Here is a 20860-nt window from a genome sequence, read left to right as displayed (position 1 = left end):
CAAAGATAAACCTTTTTGATATCGAAATCTTGACTACGACTTATGTGAGGCTAAAAATGATATCTGTTTGTCACGTAAACATTTTTCCTCGAACTACCTTACCCAGTCAAAATCTCGTCGCAGTAATCTTTATTTTGCTGCCGTCCTGGTTAAATCAAAGTCTAAAAAATATCTTCCGTCCAAACTAGGAAAACGCAGTTTGGCGAATTAAAAATAAACAAACTGGTAGCAGACGCGGATCGAGTCCGCGCAATCGAGTTACCCGCGGCGTCGAGAGTTGCCTCGAATCTGCAGCTCCGATAAGTAGATGTAGCTATATACAGTATGTCCCTTTGCACATTATTTTATTAATTAATTAACAATTCGTTTTTAATTGTCTAATCGCTTTAAAACAGCCTAAATTTTGTTGTAATTAGTACCATAAACGCACAAACATAAAGTCTTAATTACATTCAAGTTTTTCCGCGTAATTAGTACGAGTGTGAACTAGGGTATCGGTATATTTATTATACCTACAGAAAAATATTGAGGAATATTTCGAACTGTCCTGCCCTGTGGTGGGGAAGATATTTCGTAGTTTTATTCTGGCCACCACTTGTCGGTAGTCGGTACATGGGTACTTTCAGATTCACAGTTTTAAAATGCTTCTAAGTTTGATGTTTTGTGACTCGTAGCATTGTTTTTAAGTCGAATTCTTTCTTTTGGACAAATATTAAAACTCTCTTACACAACGTTTTGTCAAAACTTTTCTCAAGTTTCATTTAAAACTCTGTCAAGTTTTGAATTGAATGTGGCCACGAAATTCTAAGCCAGTACATCAAAGAAGATGAACGAAGGTTGTAATTTAAATAAACTCGGTCCAAAAATAATGCCGTAATCCATCTCTGGGATTCCTCCTTCATAATTCCTTGGCAACGCAGCTAGGGTTGGCTGTTATTCAATTAACAATATTTATTTTTCAAGATTTAACAAATATTAATTCGACGGCCTGAACGGCTCCTATCTAGCCTAGTGATCCTGCCTACAAAGCAAGAGGTCCCGAGTTCAAATCCCGGTTTGCGCATTGATTTGTGTGTTTATCACAGATACGTGTCCCAGAGTTATGGATGCTATCTGTGTATAAAAGTAGATACTTTTTCTTTTCTTTAGATACGTTATTTTATCTAGATAGATAAAACTACACTATTTAATATAATATCTTTGTCTAAGTACCCACAACATAAACTTTATTGAGAAGGTACAGGTTGATTCAGGAAATATGAGCAGGACCCTACACTGTATGTGTATACTCTCCCCTTTTTTCATTAAACATAAATTAATTAATTGAGGTTTATAAAGTTTTATGAATAAGGACGTGCTCATGACTCTTGAATCAACCTGTATTATGAAGAACATAAAAATTACAATTCCCACTCGTATATTTTATTGATATATTCCCAACATTCTACAGCTGAATTGTACGTCTCAAAATTAACGTTAGGCCATCTCTAAAAATAATTAGCTCATTAAAATTAATGCTGGCAATCTGACTCAATTCCTTGGCAACCCTAGCATTAAAGCCTATGAAAAATGAACAGAAATTAATTCGGGAAAATTAAAATTCCTTAACCGCTTATTCTTTCTAAATTTTCGCCAGACATCTTGGATATTTATTTCAAACCGTGACAGAATTTGTTTAGATTGTCCATTACATGAAATAATATATTTAAATGAGTGTATTTTTTTATGAATAAAAGTATCTAGATTTAAGGATAAATTTATTATTAACAATGTTTTAAATGGGAACTGTATTTGTACGTATGTTTTAAGATCCTAGTTGTTGATCGATAAAATAATAGCGGTACAGTACAGTAAAAATAAGTTATAAACAAGTGTCTAAGTAAAGAGCCAGCTTATCTCAGCTAACATCATTCACACGAGAGAGAGCATCGAGGTCTCCCGAATGCATTCCAACCGGAGATAATGGGATTGTAACTGCCGCGCTCCTTCCATTTCTCATTCTCGTGGTTCCAAACACATGTTCTCGACAGCAACAGTGACTCAGTCTAATCTGAATTTTTGATGTAAATAGGTATTCAGTTTGTACAAAGATTTGAAGAAGATGCTCCTTGACTCCACCAGGGATCCTAGGGCTGGCTCATTCCTTGGCCAAAGAATTGGAGTTGCGATTCAGCGGGGGAATGTAGCCAGCATTATGGGCACCCTTCCGCAGGGATCGGATCTGGGGGACTATTTGTGTTAGTTGTAATTTAGTTTTTATTTAATTGTAAGTTATTTTATAAGGTTAAATTTAGATGTGTTGAAATGCATTTGTATTTGTAGGTATTTTGTGATTTGACAATTTAATTGATTAATAAGTATAGTTCAATGAAAATTTAATTTCAAAAAAAAAAAAAAATAGGTATTTGTGACTTTTTTAATATTAAAGGCTGGCACTGCATTCTCTGTTGTTGTTAAAATAAAGAACATTTCTTATTGAATCTATAAATTTAATTATATAAACCTAAATCTACGACCGTAAATCAGTAATTTCCCAGTCACAGTTATCACTTATCAACTGACCATTATATACTAAGACAACGTATTCATGTTTTTTCTACTATCAAGCAGCACCGTAAGAAATATTTGATTTAAAAGGTTAGAGCTGTTGTTTTGTGCAAGTTCCGAACTTAAGATGTGAGGCAATTGAGGCAAAGCAGACAAACTTTATATCATGAACGATGTATCAAGTAAAAGATGGAACTTTTGCTATTAGGGTATTTATAATGGATGCGGATCCGCATGCCGGTCCGGTGTACGAGCGGGACATCGCTACATGTATAACGCTTTCACGCTCACACACGGATCCACATCAGTCTGATAACCGAGTAAGATTACTTTGAATGTTAGCATGAAAAAAATGCCACAACCGAATACAGAATCTCCTTCTATAAAATTGAAGTCGGTTCAAAAATAATACATTCACCTAACTGTCTTGTTCGAGTTACGCTGGTAAGGTTCCATATTCCTTGGCAATATCCGCCCGACAGATGTCCAGGATTATCGCAAGACAAATTTAAATGGCAAATGAGCGGAAAGAATATAGATACCAGAACGATTTTGTGAAAGCACGCTTTGAATGAATTATTGAGCTTTTTAAAGGGCTTCAATATATTGTAAGCTTTGTAAATTATCATTAATGTATTTTCAATTAGAGTTCCAATAAACAAGTAAACATCATTGAGCACCACAAAGAAAAAAAGAAACAAAACCAGGCTGCCAAAGGCGATCTTATCGCAATAAAGCAATTTATTCTGTACAACTTTACTATGTATGAGTAACAATATATTAGGTACCTGTAGTTTGCATACACCGTGTCGAGTGTGTTCTCACAATATTCTGAATTTTTATGTTATGTTAATTACTAGGTAGTAGGTACTGAGGAATACGCCTTATTACCGTTGTGAAGCCAGAATATTAAAATCGTAATAATAAACCTACAAAATGTCTGTGGTAAAACATGCTAGTCCCAGAAATTTATATTCCACCGGGAAATATGCAAGATGAATTTCGTTGACATTACATTTATTACATCTAGATACCTCGGGGGCCGACTCAATCAATACCAATGACAATCACCGAAGGCCGGGTACGATTCGAGTTCAAATTTCAAGAATTTAATGACAATAACGTCTCAAAAGGAAATTAACTAAGTACATTTTAGCAACAAACGTAGACGCCTAAACGCCTTTGCGTAAAAATCACGTTAAATAAACACGATTATGCGTGGTGTTTTTTATTACGTAATATAATTAATATCTGGGAGACCAAGCATTGCTCGGAAAACATATAAAAACTCAAAAATGCGCGTTTTCCCAGAGATAAGACCTAGCTAGATCGATTTATCGCCCCCGAAAACCCCCATATAGCAAATTTCATCGAAATCGTTAGAGCAGTTTCCGAGATCCCCGATATATAGGGGAGACCGAGGTGAGTTGTGACAGAGGAGATTTGTGACATCGTCGATTTTTTGGATCTATTAACTAATAAAAACTTTTTACAAAAAAAAGCAAACCGACTTCAAAAAGGATGAAATAAAATATTATCCTTTTTGAAGTCTATGCGTTACCAACTGATATGTTTGAAGTCGGTGCCAAGCCAATTTTTAAGCATACCATGACTTTGGTGCAATTCGATAAGGATTTACCTACGTTGGATTGCCTTACACGACGACAATGAACGTACTTTCTGTAGGTACAGTCGACGTTAAAAATATGTTTACACTTTTCGCCTTATTACAAAGGAGTAAGGTGCAAAAGTGTAAACATATCATTGACGTCGACTGGACCTAAGAACACACGATCAAACCTTCTTGGCGCAGTCTGTACCATGTTTGTCGGCACATTAGTGTAAATATAAATGCATTTTTTTGCCGTCGTATTTTTTAAAGAGCATTTCTTACTAATGCTCGAACAGTCTATAGCACGCAAGTGTAGGATTGGGACTGAATTATTTCCCGTCCCTTATCCAGAGGACTACATTTGAAAATATAAAAAAATTCAAGGAATTTACCTTCTTGCCAAATTTCACCTAAGGCGGTTCAGTTATTTAGCCATGAAAAGGCGACAAAGAGGCAGACAGAATTCTTTACACATTTATAATAGTTATTAGTACAGTTCTAATGGGATTTATAGCCATAAAGCTGATTATTTTTGTCTGGTATTGTTACTACTTGTCTTGGCACCGACTTCAAACATATAAGTTGGTAACGCATAGACTTCAAAAAGGATAATATTTTATTTCATCCTTTTTGAAGTCGGTTTGCTTTTTTTTGTAAAAAGTTTTTTTTTTTCCATTTTTAGTTATAACGCATTGTTAAGAGCGCGACGCATGAATGAAAAACAAGATCATGTTTAACACTAAATTCGTGTAAGTACCTATTACTTTAGTAAATAGAAATCAGGAATTTTCTCGAGTCCGTCTGGGAAATTATAATTCCTGTCAACTAAATCCATCCGCCCGCCCCGCCACTGACCCAATCCCTCAGCCCCCCGATCACTCAACCTCACAGCACATCAACCCCTGATCCAAGAATCCCTCGATCCTGAACTAGCAACCCTTCAACCGCCATTCCCCGACCCCTTAATCCCTGACCCCTTAACTCCTAACCCCCGATCAGTAGCCTTACCAGCTTACCACGAGTTTGACATTGATATATTCGCTAGCATGTGTGTAACTTACTTCCTATGCATCTCGCTTGTACTAACCTTAATGTGAGCGAGATGCATAAAAAGTAACATTTAGATGCATAAGACGTTAGCAAATATGTCAATGTCAAACTCGTGGTAAGGCTACAGTTGCAGTACATCAAATTGGTGGTTTTCGGAAGCAAATGCTCGAGTTACTTTAGAAAACCCCGAAATTACTTAACACGTGCCTTTAAAAATTGAGGAGTTCCCTCAATTCCTCATGGATTCCATCATCAGACCAGAACCAAAAATAATACGGAAACACCTTGGAGGTAACTTCTTCCAAACAAAAAAAGAATTACTCAAATCGGATCGCAGGTGCCGGAGTAATCGCTTAACATACTTACATTTAAAGAAATCATCATCATTATCATCAAAATAATCATCATCATCAGGTCTGCTTCATCAAATTGGTGGTTTTCGGGAGAAAATGCTCGAGTTGCTTAAGAAAACGCCGAAACACCATGCATGTGCCTTTTAAAATTGAGGAGTTCCCTCAATTCCTCATGGATCCCATCATCAGAACAGAACCAAATTAAAATGGGACCAACTCGGAGGTAGCTCCTTTCAAACAAAAAAAGAATTACTCAAATCGGACTACGGATGTCGGAGTAATCGGTGAACGTACATAGAAAAAAAAAAAAAAAAAAAAGATAGCCACAACCGAATACAGAACCTCCTCCTTCTATGAAATTGAAGTCGGTTAAAAATCGACAATGTCACAACTCGCATCTGTCACAACTCACCTCGGTCTCCTATATATATAAATAAATAAATAAATAAACAAGAATTGCTCGTTTAAAGGTATTAGACAGATAAACAAGAATTGGTCGTTTAATAGTACATTACTACAGACGTAGACTCATAACTATAAAGTTATGAGGCCGACAAATATTTTTTTTGCTTTTTTTTCGTTTCTTGTGTTTTTTTAAATGTTATTAAGAGGTTTCCTACAGGGGAACGAAAATTTGATTATTTTTGCGCTACGACGTACGGTTTAGGAGATACAGCATTATAAAGATTTTTTTGTTCTTTTTTTTTTTTTAATATTAATTAAGGGTTTCTTACAGAGGAACGAACATTTAATTATTTTTGCGCTGCGACGCACGGTTTAGGAGATACAGCTCTATAAAGATTAAAAAAAAAGAAACCGTACCATAAACCATAAAGCATAAACTGCCTATAGTTTTTTTTTAAAGCGGTGCGATAGTGTGTTATCACTTTAATGGCTGAATGCCACGATGGTGTGTCACACATATCTGTGAAATGGAAATTTAAAAAAAAATTACTTCCCGGCCTAGGCCTTAAATTTTGTATGAAATTCCTTTACAGTTCTCTGGAGTTGCTCCGCCCTAAACGTGATACTTCGAAGTCGGGTCCATATTGGGTTGCATACTAGTTTAGGTCATATCTTTGATGCGAATAACAACTTGTGTCATAATCATCATTGCGCATACAAATGAAAAGTCATATTATATTGTGTCATACATTTTCAGCCATAATATTTGATGACATACTCAGCAGTTGTCATAATTTTTTTGTGCATATAGGTTTTGATTATAATGAATCAAATGTCATACCAGCTAAAAGCATAATTATCGATATTTATAAGGTTTTTACGTATTTTAACGTTTTGTAGCATAATAATTTTCAACCATAATGGTTTACATAAATAATTTAAGAAACTAATTTTAGCTTCTCAACAACTCCTCGAATAAAACCTTTTCCCTAATCTCCGTCCAAACACTTAATTCGACGGAGCCCCGCTCACGCGGGGCTCCTATTTCTGCGCAGTTTGCCCTTCGGGCATGTAAAGCAACCTAACGAACCTAACCTACCTATTATGATTAGTTTCTTTTATGACCACTAAATATATGTCTTAATTTTTTATGTCTACATTAATACTATGCACTGCAATACTTCGAACGAAAAACAATTATGGATATCAAGCAGATGCCTTATAATTTTATGCGAATTAAATTAATGAGTACAAAAATTATGACAACTAATTTATGACAAAAACTCAGTTATGCTCTGGAATAATTCTGACTAAAGATTTTTATGACTTACAATTTTATACATAAAGTGTTATGACAATTTAAAATATGACAAAAGTTGTTATGCGACCAGAGGGAGTCCCTTCGAAGCCTGATATAACGCCAGTGACGACATTTCATTGCATGTTTGAGAAAAGGTATTATACCTACGCATACAAGGTAGTATACGCGGGACTCCCTCTGGTCGCATAACAACTTTTGTCATATTTGAAATTGTCATAACACTTTATGCATAAAATTGTAAGTCATAAAAATCTTCAGTCAGAATTATTCCTGAGCATAACTGGGTTTTTGTCATAAATGAGTTGTCATAATTTTTATAGTCATTAATTTAATTCGCATAAAATTTTAAGTCATATGCTTGATATCCATAATTGTTTTTCGTTCGAAGTATTGCAGTGCATAGTATTAATATAGACATAAAAAATTAAGTCATATATCTATAGTGGTCATAATATGTTTTTTTCATAAAGTTTCAAAAGTTTTAAAATTTTTGTAACCAAAGCATGAATAATAAATATGTATGGTTGTGAGCAACCTATGAAGCAAATATTACTTTAGTCATAAATGTCATAATCGTAACCACGCAAAGACCGTATAAAAGAGGAGATCGAAGGAGAGGAGCCCCCTCCAGTAGGAGAAACGGTTTTATAAAAGAAACTAATCATAATAGGTAGGTTAGGTTCGTTAGGTTTCTTCAGATGTTCGAAGGGCAAACTACGCAGAAATAGGAGCCCCGCGTGAGCGGGGCTCCGTCGAATTAAGTGTTTGGACGGATATTAGGGAAAAGGTTTTTTTCGAGGAGTTGTTGAGAGGCTAAAATTATGTAAACCATTATGGTTGAAAATTATTATGCTACAAAACGTTATACGTAGAAACATTATAAGTATCGATAACTATGCTTTTAGCTGGTATGACATTTGATTCATTATAATCAAAACCTATATGCACAAAAAATATATGACAACTGCTGAGTATGTCATCAAATATTATGGCTAAAAATGTATGACACATAATAATATGACTTTTAATTTGTATGCGCAATGATGATTATGACACAAGTTGTTATGCGCATCAAAGATATGACCTAAACTTGTATGCAACCCAATATGGACCCAGTATACGCACATAAGTAGTTTTGTGACATGGCCATGGCGTATGAAATATTTGCATACATTCCAAATTGAATATAGAACTCGCTTTTATTAGGTAAGTAACAAAAACAAATGCTGGTCTTAGAAGGAGGAGTGGATATGACGACCAGACCACGACCACTCTGACAAGTGTGTGACGACAAAGAAGAAGAAGGATGGGCGCAAATATTTTTAGCTGTTTTGACTTTACTGATAACGTGATATGATAACAGTAACTACAGTTGGTCAAGCAGATCTTGTCAGTAGAAAAAGGCGGCAAATTTGAAAAATGTAGGCGCGAAGGGATATCGTCTCATAGAAAATTTTAATTTCGCGCCTTTTTCTACTGACAAGATTTGCTTGACGATCTATATATGTATACCAGACAGATTTTAAGAACATAACGTTAAAAGAAAATAGGTGTGAGGAAAACGTCTGACTTTCATGAGAACATTGTCAGCGGGTCCAAGATTGCATGGTTTATTTTCGCTTGTTTTCTTAACTTGATTTGAGGATTTTTTGTTATCATTTGTTTATAATAATCGAGGATTTTTCAGTGTGCACATGTATAAATATATACCGACATTATATTTATCGATATGAAATCTCTAGAACCTGCCCCGAGTTAGCACAGGTATGTTAATATTCATTACTAGAGTGTTTCCCTAACATAAACTTTATTTAATTTACCGGCACTACCTAATTTTAATACAACTCAACCTATTTCCATGAACATAATTTTCCATATAGAGAAGCTTGCAAAACCTGAACTACGCTGTAACTTTTTGTTTCAGTTTGGAAGCAATATAAAGTTTTTATTTACAGGGAAAATTGTTAGGAAATTCCTCGGTAAACATCTGATTCAGTTTTCTTTGCTGGATACAGCCTATTTTTAAGCCAGAAGATGCAAATGTAGCATCAGTTACCAAGACATAATTTGTTGTTAGCTTAATTAGTAGGTAATATTTCACTTTAATAATATTCGCCTTTTAGCGCTTGCGTACCCTGAAATCACCTCAGTAAGGACGCCACCCAATAAACATCTATCAGGAACAAAATGGAAATATATAAAGGCTTAGTAAATGGTTACAAAACTAATGGGGATAAAACTGTCAATAGCTCACTAGAGAGGGCGTTTGGAATTGGTTCCAATTTCAATTGATGCATTAGAACCTTTTTTCACTTCGTCTGTTTCGACCCTATTTATTTGTCATGTCTCATGCCACTGCATGCGATGCATATAATGCATGAAATACCACATCATTTTTAACTGTTTGATTTAACATTCACTGCCAAGTTACATAAATAAAATGTAGCTCTCAGAGTGAACCGACATTTACAAGCTTTTCCACGTCGTTGTGTCAATACGATGAATTCTGACATCTTATTCCGATATCGGCAATATTCAGACTTCTCTATTAATGTTGACAGCACTTTATACTTGGCGAAGCTGTTTATTTCTCTTCCCTTTGAATTTCAGCGAACTGGTTTGATTCGGAAGTAGAGAGAAATGAAAGCCGAGTTTATTATACGCTTCACTCAATTTTGTCTAACTTACTGATTTTCAATTTCATGTTTTAGTCTCACTGTTATATATGATAATATCACGGATATGATACTATCATGGATATTATCATATCAAGACCAGACACTTTTACTAATAACTAAACTACAGCAACCCCACGTTACCTACCCGAGTACTCTTGGAGGAACTCTGTCACCCGAAATCTAGGTGGGTGGGACAGGGTTCACCTGCTTCTGGTGTGCCTTAACCGGCGTGGAGTCGCGTCCAGAGTGGAGTCGCGAGAGCTGCGGTCTCGACGGTAGATGTGAAAACGTAAGTGGGGAGTTGGCTATATTACCGGCTCGATTCGGGAAATGAAATAGTAAAGATATGTGAGGTTCCACGGCAAAAGGTACCTTATGGCGGATGGCGCCGCGATTCGGGAAATGAATTAGAGATTCACTAGATATGAAATAGTAAAGTTATGTGACGTTCCACGGCAAAAGGTACCTTATGGCGGCTGGAGCTTACGTCGCATAATACCGCCAATACCGCAATAAAGTACCTTTACTCGTGGTACGTCACATATCTTTACTATATCGTATCTAGTTAATCTCTAACGGCTCGATTCGGAAAATGAATTAGATTTCTACTAGACTTCAACAAGTTACGATACGGATAATTTAAAGATATTTGTAAGATAGATATGTCAAATTTGACGTTTCCGCGATTCTGGAGGTCCTCTTGAACGATTTCGACAAGTTATGACTTAGATATCCAAGTCACATCTAGTCGATATCTAATGTAAATCTAGTTGATCTCTAAATCGTCTCAAGATCTTGTGATTATCTCGAAATCCGAATAGGCCTGTAATTCATTTCCCGAATCGCGCCGTATGTTTCAAATCCAGTGATACCTCACTACCCTCAGCCCTTACACCGGTGTTGCCCTTGAGCCATCCTAGATGTCGCTTTTTGTGGGGATACATCTTATGAGAAGGGGCGTATTTACCCTAGGGCCATCCGGGCCATGGCCCGGGGCGCCAATCCGCCAGGGGCGGCAGGGGCGGCGTCGCCGCCCCTGGCCGATTGCATTTTGTTTTGGTTTTGGCGCCATTCAACCAACTTTTCACTTCTTACTTTTGAATATTTTTCTTGTCAATCATAATAATAACATTAAACCTGCCTCGATAACGTGTTTTAGCATTGTTATGGCAGGTGTCCGGACTTCTCTACAATAGCCCAGTCTCATTGTCCATCCAAACTTCAATCCATAGACCGGTATACTATTCACTTTTTCTACAATAGTCCCAATGCCTGCTGCGACCGGTTCATGGGTGTTTATTGTTGCGCCTGTGAACGGGTTCCAGCAGGCGTTCTACATGACATTAAAGCTCTCCAAGGGGCCTCTACGTGTTGGATCTATATCCCCACGCAAGCCTATCAAAAGACCGGGATTTGTAGACCCGTGAATTCCAAAATGGAGAAACAAACATTAAAAATACCCCTGTACCCCTTACATTTCATTAAAGTGTCAAAAGGGCCTCTACGTGTTGGCTTCGGCTCCACGCACGCCTCCCAAAGGTCCGGAACACCATTGTTCCGTGATGGGAAAGACATTAAAAAAATGGGGATAGGCTGTATCAGAGAATCAGCCGCAGTGGTTTGCGTGAAATGTTGCGTGGAAAGTTGTTGCAAACGCCGCTTAGGGCCGCTTATAGGGACCCCATAGTGTAAAGGGTGCCCTGTATTGAAAGAACGCGCTCCGCGCGACCTTAAGCCCCCTCCAGACTATGCGCGTGAATCGCGGGCGAAGCCGCGAACGCGAGTGTGGCGTCGATTTCGCAGATTGTTCACGCCTTCGCGCCTTGTTCTCCGTTTTTTGTCGGTATTTCGGCCCGCGTCAAAGGAGACGCGAAGCGCGAAGTTGCAAGACTCCACATTACACACTATTTTGGCTCTTCTGTGGCAAGATAATTATACGAGTATTACGATTATATTATATTAAGCTGCTATATTTTACGGTTTCACAAGAAAACAAAATGGAAAAACAGCTAAATCACGTATGATGCCATAGATAACTAACAGTTAAACTCGATCAGCTGATGCTTTTCCGCCATCTTGCCGCAAACCAAACTGCGAAATCGCCGTGAAGTGTGCGAGTGTGGAGTCATACGTCAACTTCGCGATATGTTCGCTCCGCGACGTCGCGGCGCGATTCACGCACATAGTCTGGAGGGGGCTTTAGGCGCCTTGTAAATCAGAGCGTGCAAAGCTTACAGCGTAAAGGGCGCCTCAGGCGCCCTGAATGTAAAGGCCCCTGTACATATTGGGCCAGCGTGGGCCAATTTCATTAAAATTAAATATTTAAGATCTATCAAATGACACCAATTTCACCAGAATCGGTTTATGGACTGATGAATAATTACTAAATAAACACTGCAAAAAGGGTCGCAGGTTCGTTACATCTGGTCTGGGTTTTGGCTTTTTTTAATTTTTTTTTAAATACACAAAATAGTTTTTTACCTATAGATGACAGGAAAACCTATTACAAATGGGCAGTCAAGCGTGAGTCGGACTTAATTACTTAGTTTTTGAACCGACCCCTATAGGGTTTTAAAGACACGTTCACGTTCCACATAAAAAAATACATTGTTAAAAATTGGGTAATTTTCGGATTCGGAACCCTTGGAACGCGACTCCGACTCGCACTTGACCGGTTATATTTTTATTTAGGTAAATTATTTATTAGGGTTACGAACCCCGTTTTTACCGTTTGGGTACGGACCCAAAGGGTATAAACGGGACCCTATTACTAAGACTCCGCTGTACGTCCGTCTGTCTGTTTGTCACCAGGCTGTATCTCATGAACCGTGATAGCTAGGCAGTTAAAATTTTCACAGATGATGTATTTCTATTGCGGCTATAATAACAAATACTAAAAACATAGTAAAATAAATATTTAAGTGGGGCTTCCATACAACAAACGTGTTTTTTTTGCCGTTTTGACTCGCACTTGGACGGTTTTTTTCCTTGACTTCTGGGGCGGCGAAACTTATTGGCCCGGGGCGCCAAATTTCAAAATACGCCCCTGCTTATGAGGGCGAGTCTTTTCTTTACAATTCTACATGAAAAAAAAATCACTTAATCCGGTTCCTCTGCTTCCAGTCCTATTCATATGAAAAAGAAACACCATCTATTCCACCATCTCACTTTTCCCTATAGAAGTTGTATAAGGGAAAACAGGACGGGAGGCATAATCTGTTAACAAGGCGCCCTAATTGCACTCGCAGCCGTCGCGGGCTTTGCGAATGCTCTGCCGCAGATTAAACTATAGGTACTATACTCGAACAGATAACGTCACTTTAGTTCCAAACACTTACGTGAATCATAAATTCATAAACACTATAATAAAAATTAAATATCGTTTGTAAAGAGAGAAAAGGAAGTTCGATTTTCCATTCTTGGAGTGTTAATAAAACCACTAACCTCAACCAGTAATCTACTTTTAGTACCTACATTCGTCGAAGTGCATGTATTCGTTGTGATGACGTATCTAAAGGCCCTGTACATATTGGGCCAGCGCCGGCCAGTCCAAGGGACGCAGCCATGCGGTAGAATGTGATAGCAATATCATTTGCTTCCTCTAACGCATAAATGCGTCCCCCAGACTGGCCCACGCTGGCCCAATGTGTACACGGGCCTTAACAGTATGTATGAACGTAAGGAGCTAAATTTTGGGAGATTTCCCGAAAACATTTAATTTTCGGGTCAAATCGGGAACTCCTTTAGATTTAATTTCTATCATTGCTTTTCTTTTGAGCAGAACACGACTACCTATGTTTTTAAAATCTTATCAGTTTGAAGTTATTGCGATCGTTCTTTCTTTTCAATATTTCAGCTCTACCTTGAAAATTGCAAAATAACCACTTTTACCTTTAGGTACATTGACATTTTATAATAGATATTATAGTTTGGTACTGTTTCATATCTGCTTTATTATTTAATCTATGGCCACCGCTCCACGAACGCTCTGCGTTAATTAGTCGGAATATTAGATGTTCAAGTAGTGTACGCGGTCTGCCACTGCTACTTCTGACTAGCATACACGCAGTTTTTATACCGTTTAAAAAATTTTGCTACACATCAGTAGAGTAGCGTAGCGACAAGCAGTTAATTAACCTTTCTATTGTTAATTGTAAAAAAGCAACTGCTTTAAAATAGGTTCGCTATTGCTGTAAATAAAACAAATGAATTAAGTATTTGTAAACACACTTTTTCATCATAGAGATTTAGTTAGCCTTTAGTTAAAGGGGTTGGCAACTGTCAAAGGATTGCGTAGATAGCCATCATAGCTAGCCCTTTCTCTAGTTTTGTTAAATAAAAAAAAACAAGAATTTGACACAATTCTAGGGATTGACAGGGCAAGCTATCCTGGCGCCATCTATAAATTACTTCGACCGGCCAACCCCATTGATTCCATTGTGTTACGATAATTATATAGATTGTATTTTACCTATTGTTTTGTATTGTTGAGTAACTAATTACTCAATTTATGTAAATTAATATTTACTCCATATATTTAATAATTAAATTTCATTGTACACAGTGGACCGGGAGTGAGAGCGTTGACGTTTTGCAACAAAATTTGCGAACATCCTTATAATTAAACTTAAAAAAAAACAATGGTGACTATTTTGGCTAAGTATTACTGCATGCTAACTGTAACAAAACTGCACATTTCTCGCAAAACTTGCCATGTTCAAACTACTTGCAAGCTCCAAACAAACCAAATTTATCCTTTAGTCATTTCTTAGCGGCTGAAGACAACCCGCTTTTAAATCTGAATTGAATTCGTATTGAATCCCGCTCAGTATTCGGCAAGCGCGCGCTTATTCGATTTGTTGCCAGTACGGGGTTTGAGTTTGTAAAGTCGGTGGATCTGGTTGTCACTGGAGGAGGCATTTTACTCGTTTTTAATTGTGACTCGGTAGTGAGAACTGGCTTTACAGCGGTCGGCCCTTCAGTCCCTAGAAAAATAAACCGACGGCTATGAACTTGAGCAGGAACTTCAAAAATCTATTCAGTCTCTCCGTGAACGCAAATATTTATTGTTGATTGGTCTTAGGCGTATGATTTATAACTCACTGTATATTTATGATGGTAAGTAACAATGATTTATACTATCATCTACCATATTTTAGGTATGATTTAACTATCATTAAAGCAGAAGTAAAACAAGTACTAAATTTAAGATTTGTTTAATAACTATTAAGAAAACGTCAGTAAACATACCATTATAGCACCTAGAATCCTAGATCATCTAACTTATAAATACTCAACAGAGGTACAGTAAGCATTAATAGTAGCGGATAAAACAACGCACCAAAAGTACCTGTCACCCTGGACAACTTTTCCAAATGAAGATAAATCTCTAGAGTTCGCGTTCAAAAGTATTTGTTACACTCTAGTTAATTGTCCTACATTACGAAATAATGTCTCTTTTTGTTACACTTTTACAGAATAGAAAGTATTCGTAGAAAGTATTTTTGACGCATAGGTACCTAATATCATACCATTAGCACTACCACCACTTAAGTTTATGGTAATTATATACCTACGTACCTACTGCGCAAAGTCCGCAAAGGATCAGACGAAATTGTCGACGGAATTATCGCTGACCAGTGAGAAGGAAGCATTTTTTAGAGCTCAGTTCTTTTCATACTCGCTGTCAAATCTATGAGAACCTCTCGAAAGAAGCTCTATTCAACAGGAACTTGGTAACTAGATATTCTAAGAGTGAACTTATAACAAGGATTACGTCTCCGGCGAGTTCTTAAGAGAAATGCAATCCACTCAAGAATAAATTAGCAATCTGTTATGAATAAACTTCACCGCGACCCAATGAACTGGGGTTCTGTTTAAGTAGGTAAATAATTTATATATTAAAAGAAAAAAGATGTGGTAAAAGTTTAATAAAGATTACTGTATCGTTGTTGAAGTACGAATGGATACTTTATTACAAATATTTTTACGGTCCCTAATATCTGAGGATCGTGGTCAGTATCAGGGTTGCATCTGGAGCGAATGATCTGTCTCCAGCTCCACCGGTATCTGTCCAACGCGTCTTTGACGACCGTGTAGAAAGCACAGGATGACGAGTCTTGACGAGACAGGAAACTTAAGGATTTATTACTTACAAATGTTCTGAAGTTTATTGTGCACTAATGAGTTACTGACTAAAAATTTATAAGGAGAATAAATACGCCAAAGCATGTAAAAAGTCAACATATTTAGCACTTAGCATGTTTTTTTATACCAATGTATAAGATAAGTACGTTGGGCTTGACGCAGTAATTTAATGACAAGTTGAATGTTCTATATCTGCAGTGCTGTTCCAATAAACCTATCAGCAAGTTGTAACTAGGCTGCTAAGTTTCGATTGCTTCTCAGATACCTAATTACAAAGTGTTATGTACGCCGCTTGACTAGGCTAGTACCCATAATAACATTCATTGAAATTATAACTTATAAGTTTTAAATATATATTATGAATTTACACACATGGTTCGAATAAATATAGTAAGGCGATGATATAATTACGTTTATGACACAAGGACAAAAAGTATACCATGCCAAAATACATTATTATCACTCATACTTTGCTAATATACCTACGATTATCCTACCTAATCTAATTGCACATGCATAAAATAATAATCTAAGGTTATTAATTTACCCTCAACAGTAATAGCGTATTATTAAAAAAAGGTTTATACTTATGTATATACATAATATTTATTCCTTAGTTCAAAGACTAGTTACAATTGCCCTTAATTATTCATTATTAAGTAAATTGGCTTGTTTTGAATGTACGAGTATATCAGATTAAGACATTGCTCTGATATCCTGCCCTGCTAGAAAAAAAAAATATTAATATTAGTTTGCAGTATTTTAAATCTTTGCAGCTAACTAAAACAAAAATACATGGATGTAGGAAACATTACATTTTTGTTGTTTCAACGCTGAGTAAATGCTCCCTCGTTTCCGCCATTGGTCACGGCAGTATATTACATAAACTTTATTTTCTTATAGGTAATAAAACTAAATAAATAGACAACTTAAGTCCAGCTGCAGCTCAAAAACGAATCTAAATTAAATAATTTAGTGCAACGGGAGCGTCGGGCCTTTAGCTGTAGCAAACTTGCGCCGTCCAGACGCGGCCGACGCTGCTGTCGCACAACTCGCACAATTCCCGCAACTAGGTTATGGAACCGGGGAATTAGCTGCAGCCGCTTTCGAGTCTCGCCACTCCACTCGGGCTTTGTCGATTTCATTTATCTTTAATACTTCACGTAATTGGATGAACACCTGTTAATATACGTTATGTATAAGTCTTTATAATTATAATGACAGTATTACTCTGCTTCTAAACACTACACTCATTAATATAATATTTAACAAAAAACAGCTTCACTAATATTACTTCAATACTCTCTAAAATTGCATTATTTTAAGATTCCATCATTGGCCTGATGAAAATAGGATTTCTTTAATTAAATCAAGAAAGGAAATTTCCAAAGTACACTTAGTTTTATCAACTTTTATCACGTCAAATAAATGGATTGTTTCATCCTAATTTTACTTAAATACATATTATTTGATATTATATTATAATAGTTTTTCCGAGGGTTAGAGTAAAAAGCGTATGTAGGATCATAAGCTTCCTCTGCATATAAATATTACCTGAATAAAATAAAATAACCTACAGATTGAAATTATGAAATAGACTATATAGTATTTAATACAAAATCTATTTATTTAATAACCTTAACTGAAAGTATAATTAAAAAAAAAACCATAAAAAACTGTTTTTTTCCTGGTTATATTTACTAATCGTTTAAGTACCTTTAATAAGTAAACACAAAGTAAATAAAATTGAAAATAAATGCGGAAAGTTTAATCTAGTTCTGAACCTAAGTTTTCTCTATATTACGAGAGTTGCAATTTGTTCCAGTTCTGCCAGTTTAAAAACCGGCTACACTCTAGTGTGCATCATTTTACCAGCGAAAATAAATTCTTAGAAAACTTTCATTAGGTACTAGTATTTAAAAGTGGTAAAACGTTGCTGTGAATTTGTAGAAACGAAACGATGCAGTACCTACATGCAGTTTACTATTTCGAACATGGGGTTCTATATACATAACGAAATAAATCAGTGAATGGAAATTAATCTTTTTACTTTTAATTCTAAAATATAATTATCATAGTGATGTGGTAGGTTTGTTTAAACAAAATTCCTATTGAAGATTTAAGAATAGACCCAAATAGATTTCTTCCTGTGCTGTACGAGTAAATTCTGCTACTTATATTCTTTGACGATAGGACCTTGGAATTTGAAAATGTTATTTGACAATAAAAATGATTTAATGAAATTAAACCCACTCAACGGGGGGTTAAACTAAAATGTAGGTAACATTTTCGATGACTTGTAACGCGGATGATGTTGCGGGCGGAGGCTGGTAAAAAGGCTGGATAGATATTTAAAAAAACAAACATCTTGGACAATGGAGCAATGATGTTTCTTATGAGAATACTTTCGTTCAGATATATTTGATAGTTCCATGATATTGACGAACTGAGAAATGGACGAATTGAGACCGACTAGACGAACGGAGCATCGGACGAATGGTGCAGAATTGTGTTTATTACTTACAAACATTTTACGTCTTTTTAAAATTGTAGATCTTCAATATGAAGGATTACTACGAAATCGAAATTCCAAGCCAATACCAATACCGCGACATTCGCGAATTCTGGCCAAAGATGTTTATTTAGCTTTCATAAAATAGCTGGAATATTGTACAGGTTGGCAGGTTACCCGATTGCCGTGCGAACTCGCAGGCAATCAGGGCATTTACGCGCGCAGTCACGACCGGGGCTACTGGAGACGTGACTGTCAATCGACGGGAAGGGCGTTCGAACAAGAAAAAAGCGGTGGTGGCCGAGTGGATATGACGCCCGACTTTCAATCCGGAGGTCGCGGGTTCAAATCCTGGCTCGTAATACCGATGAGCTTTTTGGAACTTATGTACGATAAACTTCATTTGATATTTACCACTTCTCGGTGAAGGAAAACATCGTGAGGAAACCTGCATACATCTGCGAAGAAATTTAAAGGTGTATGTGAAGTCCCCAATCCGCATTGGGCTAGCGTGGGGACTATAGCCCTCTCCCGCATGAGAGGAGGCCTGTGTCCAGCAGTGGGACGTATATAGGCTGTTATTATTATTATAATATAAATCTCAAATAACATACGTATTTATTCCAAAACACCAGTCATGGAAAATTATGATTTTTTAATAAGCTTTTATTTAGCTTCACCTGTCCCGTTGTCTGTTTGTGTGTGCGTCTGTAATCAAATCTTGTGAGCTAAATTTGACTCACTTCCCGGTCCCGGATCGGTTCCGTGAATCTAAAAATTTGCATACTTACATATGTCGGATGACAATGCAATATTATTATACCTATACCATCGAGCTGATCTGATGATGGAGACAGGAGGTGGCCATAGGAACACAGTGATAAAACAACGCAACCTAATAGTGTTTGGTTGTTAGAATGAGTATTAGTTGCCTGTGCAAAGAAAAATACAGTCAGCGATAAAAGCTTGTACCAAAAATTAATTTTTTGCCAAAAACTTATTTCTATTATATTCGGATCAGGCGTTTAGGATTGAAAGAAATCCGAAACAGTGAACTCTGAATAGATTCTGAATTAAAAGGTGTTTTTACAGAGGCACTTTAGAATTTTCAGCTAACATTTTTGGATAATTTTATTAAGATGTAGTGTCTTGGTCATGTGCGATCACCCGAACTGGATAAAAATATACAGGACTTAATAAAACCGTCTTCAAAATGTCAGGGATAGCAATGATACCCGAATTTCAATAAAGGTATCTGATAGAAAATAAGAAAGAATTTTCTAAGTAGGTATTAGCTACTTTTTATATTTACTTACTCAATCCAAGTAAGAAATTGAATGAAACAAGTCGGAGACGTGATTTTTATTATCGCATATAATGAATTTAATATTCGTCCCGACATTTAATAGTACCTAACATTACGATACAAGTGCGAAAAGTAGGAGATTCGCAACAATCGGCGATAAAATAAAACATGACCGAAGGGAGTGTTACATTTGGCCCTTAAAATTTTCGACATACTTACGTAATGTCCGCATTATCGCACTAGTGCAATAAAGTAGCACCATATGCAACTGTAAATAAAATTAAAATTATCTGCGGTTCATGATTTTCATTTTACTTGGTTAGAGTTAGTTCCTTTTGGTTGGAATAACTCTTAAAAAATATCCTTGATTAAATCCGCAATATTCGATTAGCCATCATTACTCGAGTGATGCGATAATGGCGAACAATGGCATTGTCTCTGCCGCGAGGATATCAGTTAATGCATCTGCCTCTGCACACCGTTCACTAGGTAACGGTGCGTGCATGCACGCCTGAAGACAATACTCGTAGAAGACTGACGATGTAAATACTAAATAGGTAGTGTAATGGTATCAGGCGCGGAGCGTCAATCATACCCGTTAAACAACCCGGACCAAAATTTGTCGGTTTATTATTATTTATGCCTAGCGACCTGCCCCGGCTTCGCACGGGTTGACAAATTATACACCTAAACCTTCCTCAAGAATCACTATATTGATAGGTGAAAATCCGTTCAGTACTTTTTGAGTTTATCGCGAACATACAAACACACAAACAGACAGACGCGGCGTGGGAGTTTGTTTTATAAGGTGTCACTGATTTATGGGACTAGATATTTAGTTAAATTCTGGTATAATCGAGTTTTATGGAAAACATCGAGTTATCTCCCCGAAGATAGTACTACTTTCATACTTACACTATACTGACTAT

The 20860-nt window shown here is 36.6% G+C and overlaps 1 protein-coding gene across 1 annotated transcript in view; it reads left to right on the top strand.

Moving 5' to 3' along the window:
- The window catches only part of LOC134800334 (juvenile hormone epoxide hydrolase-like), a 28020-nt gene extending 9081 nt beyond the window's left edge, over nt 1-18939 (top strand). The window contains exon 6 of the mRNA XM_063772837.1: nt 18790-18939. Within this exon, the coding sequence (XP_063628907.1) occupies nt 18790-18939 (150 nt within the window). The remainder of the gene's footprint in view (nt 1-18789) is intronic.
- Nucleotides 18940-20860: the final 1921 nt, after the last annotated feature.

This window comes from Cydia splendana, chromosome 2, assembly GCF_910591565.1.
Source record: "Cydia splendana chromosome 2, ilCydSple1.2, whole genome shotgun sequence".
In the NCBI taxonomy this organism is placed as follows: domain Eukaryota; kingdom Metazoa; phylum Arthropoda; class Insecta; order Lepidoptera; family Tortricidae; genus Cydia; species Cydia splendana.
The sequence above is the reverse complement of the archived record's forward strand: the minus strand, read 5'-3'. Positions and strand labels throughout refer to the sequence as shown.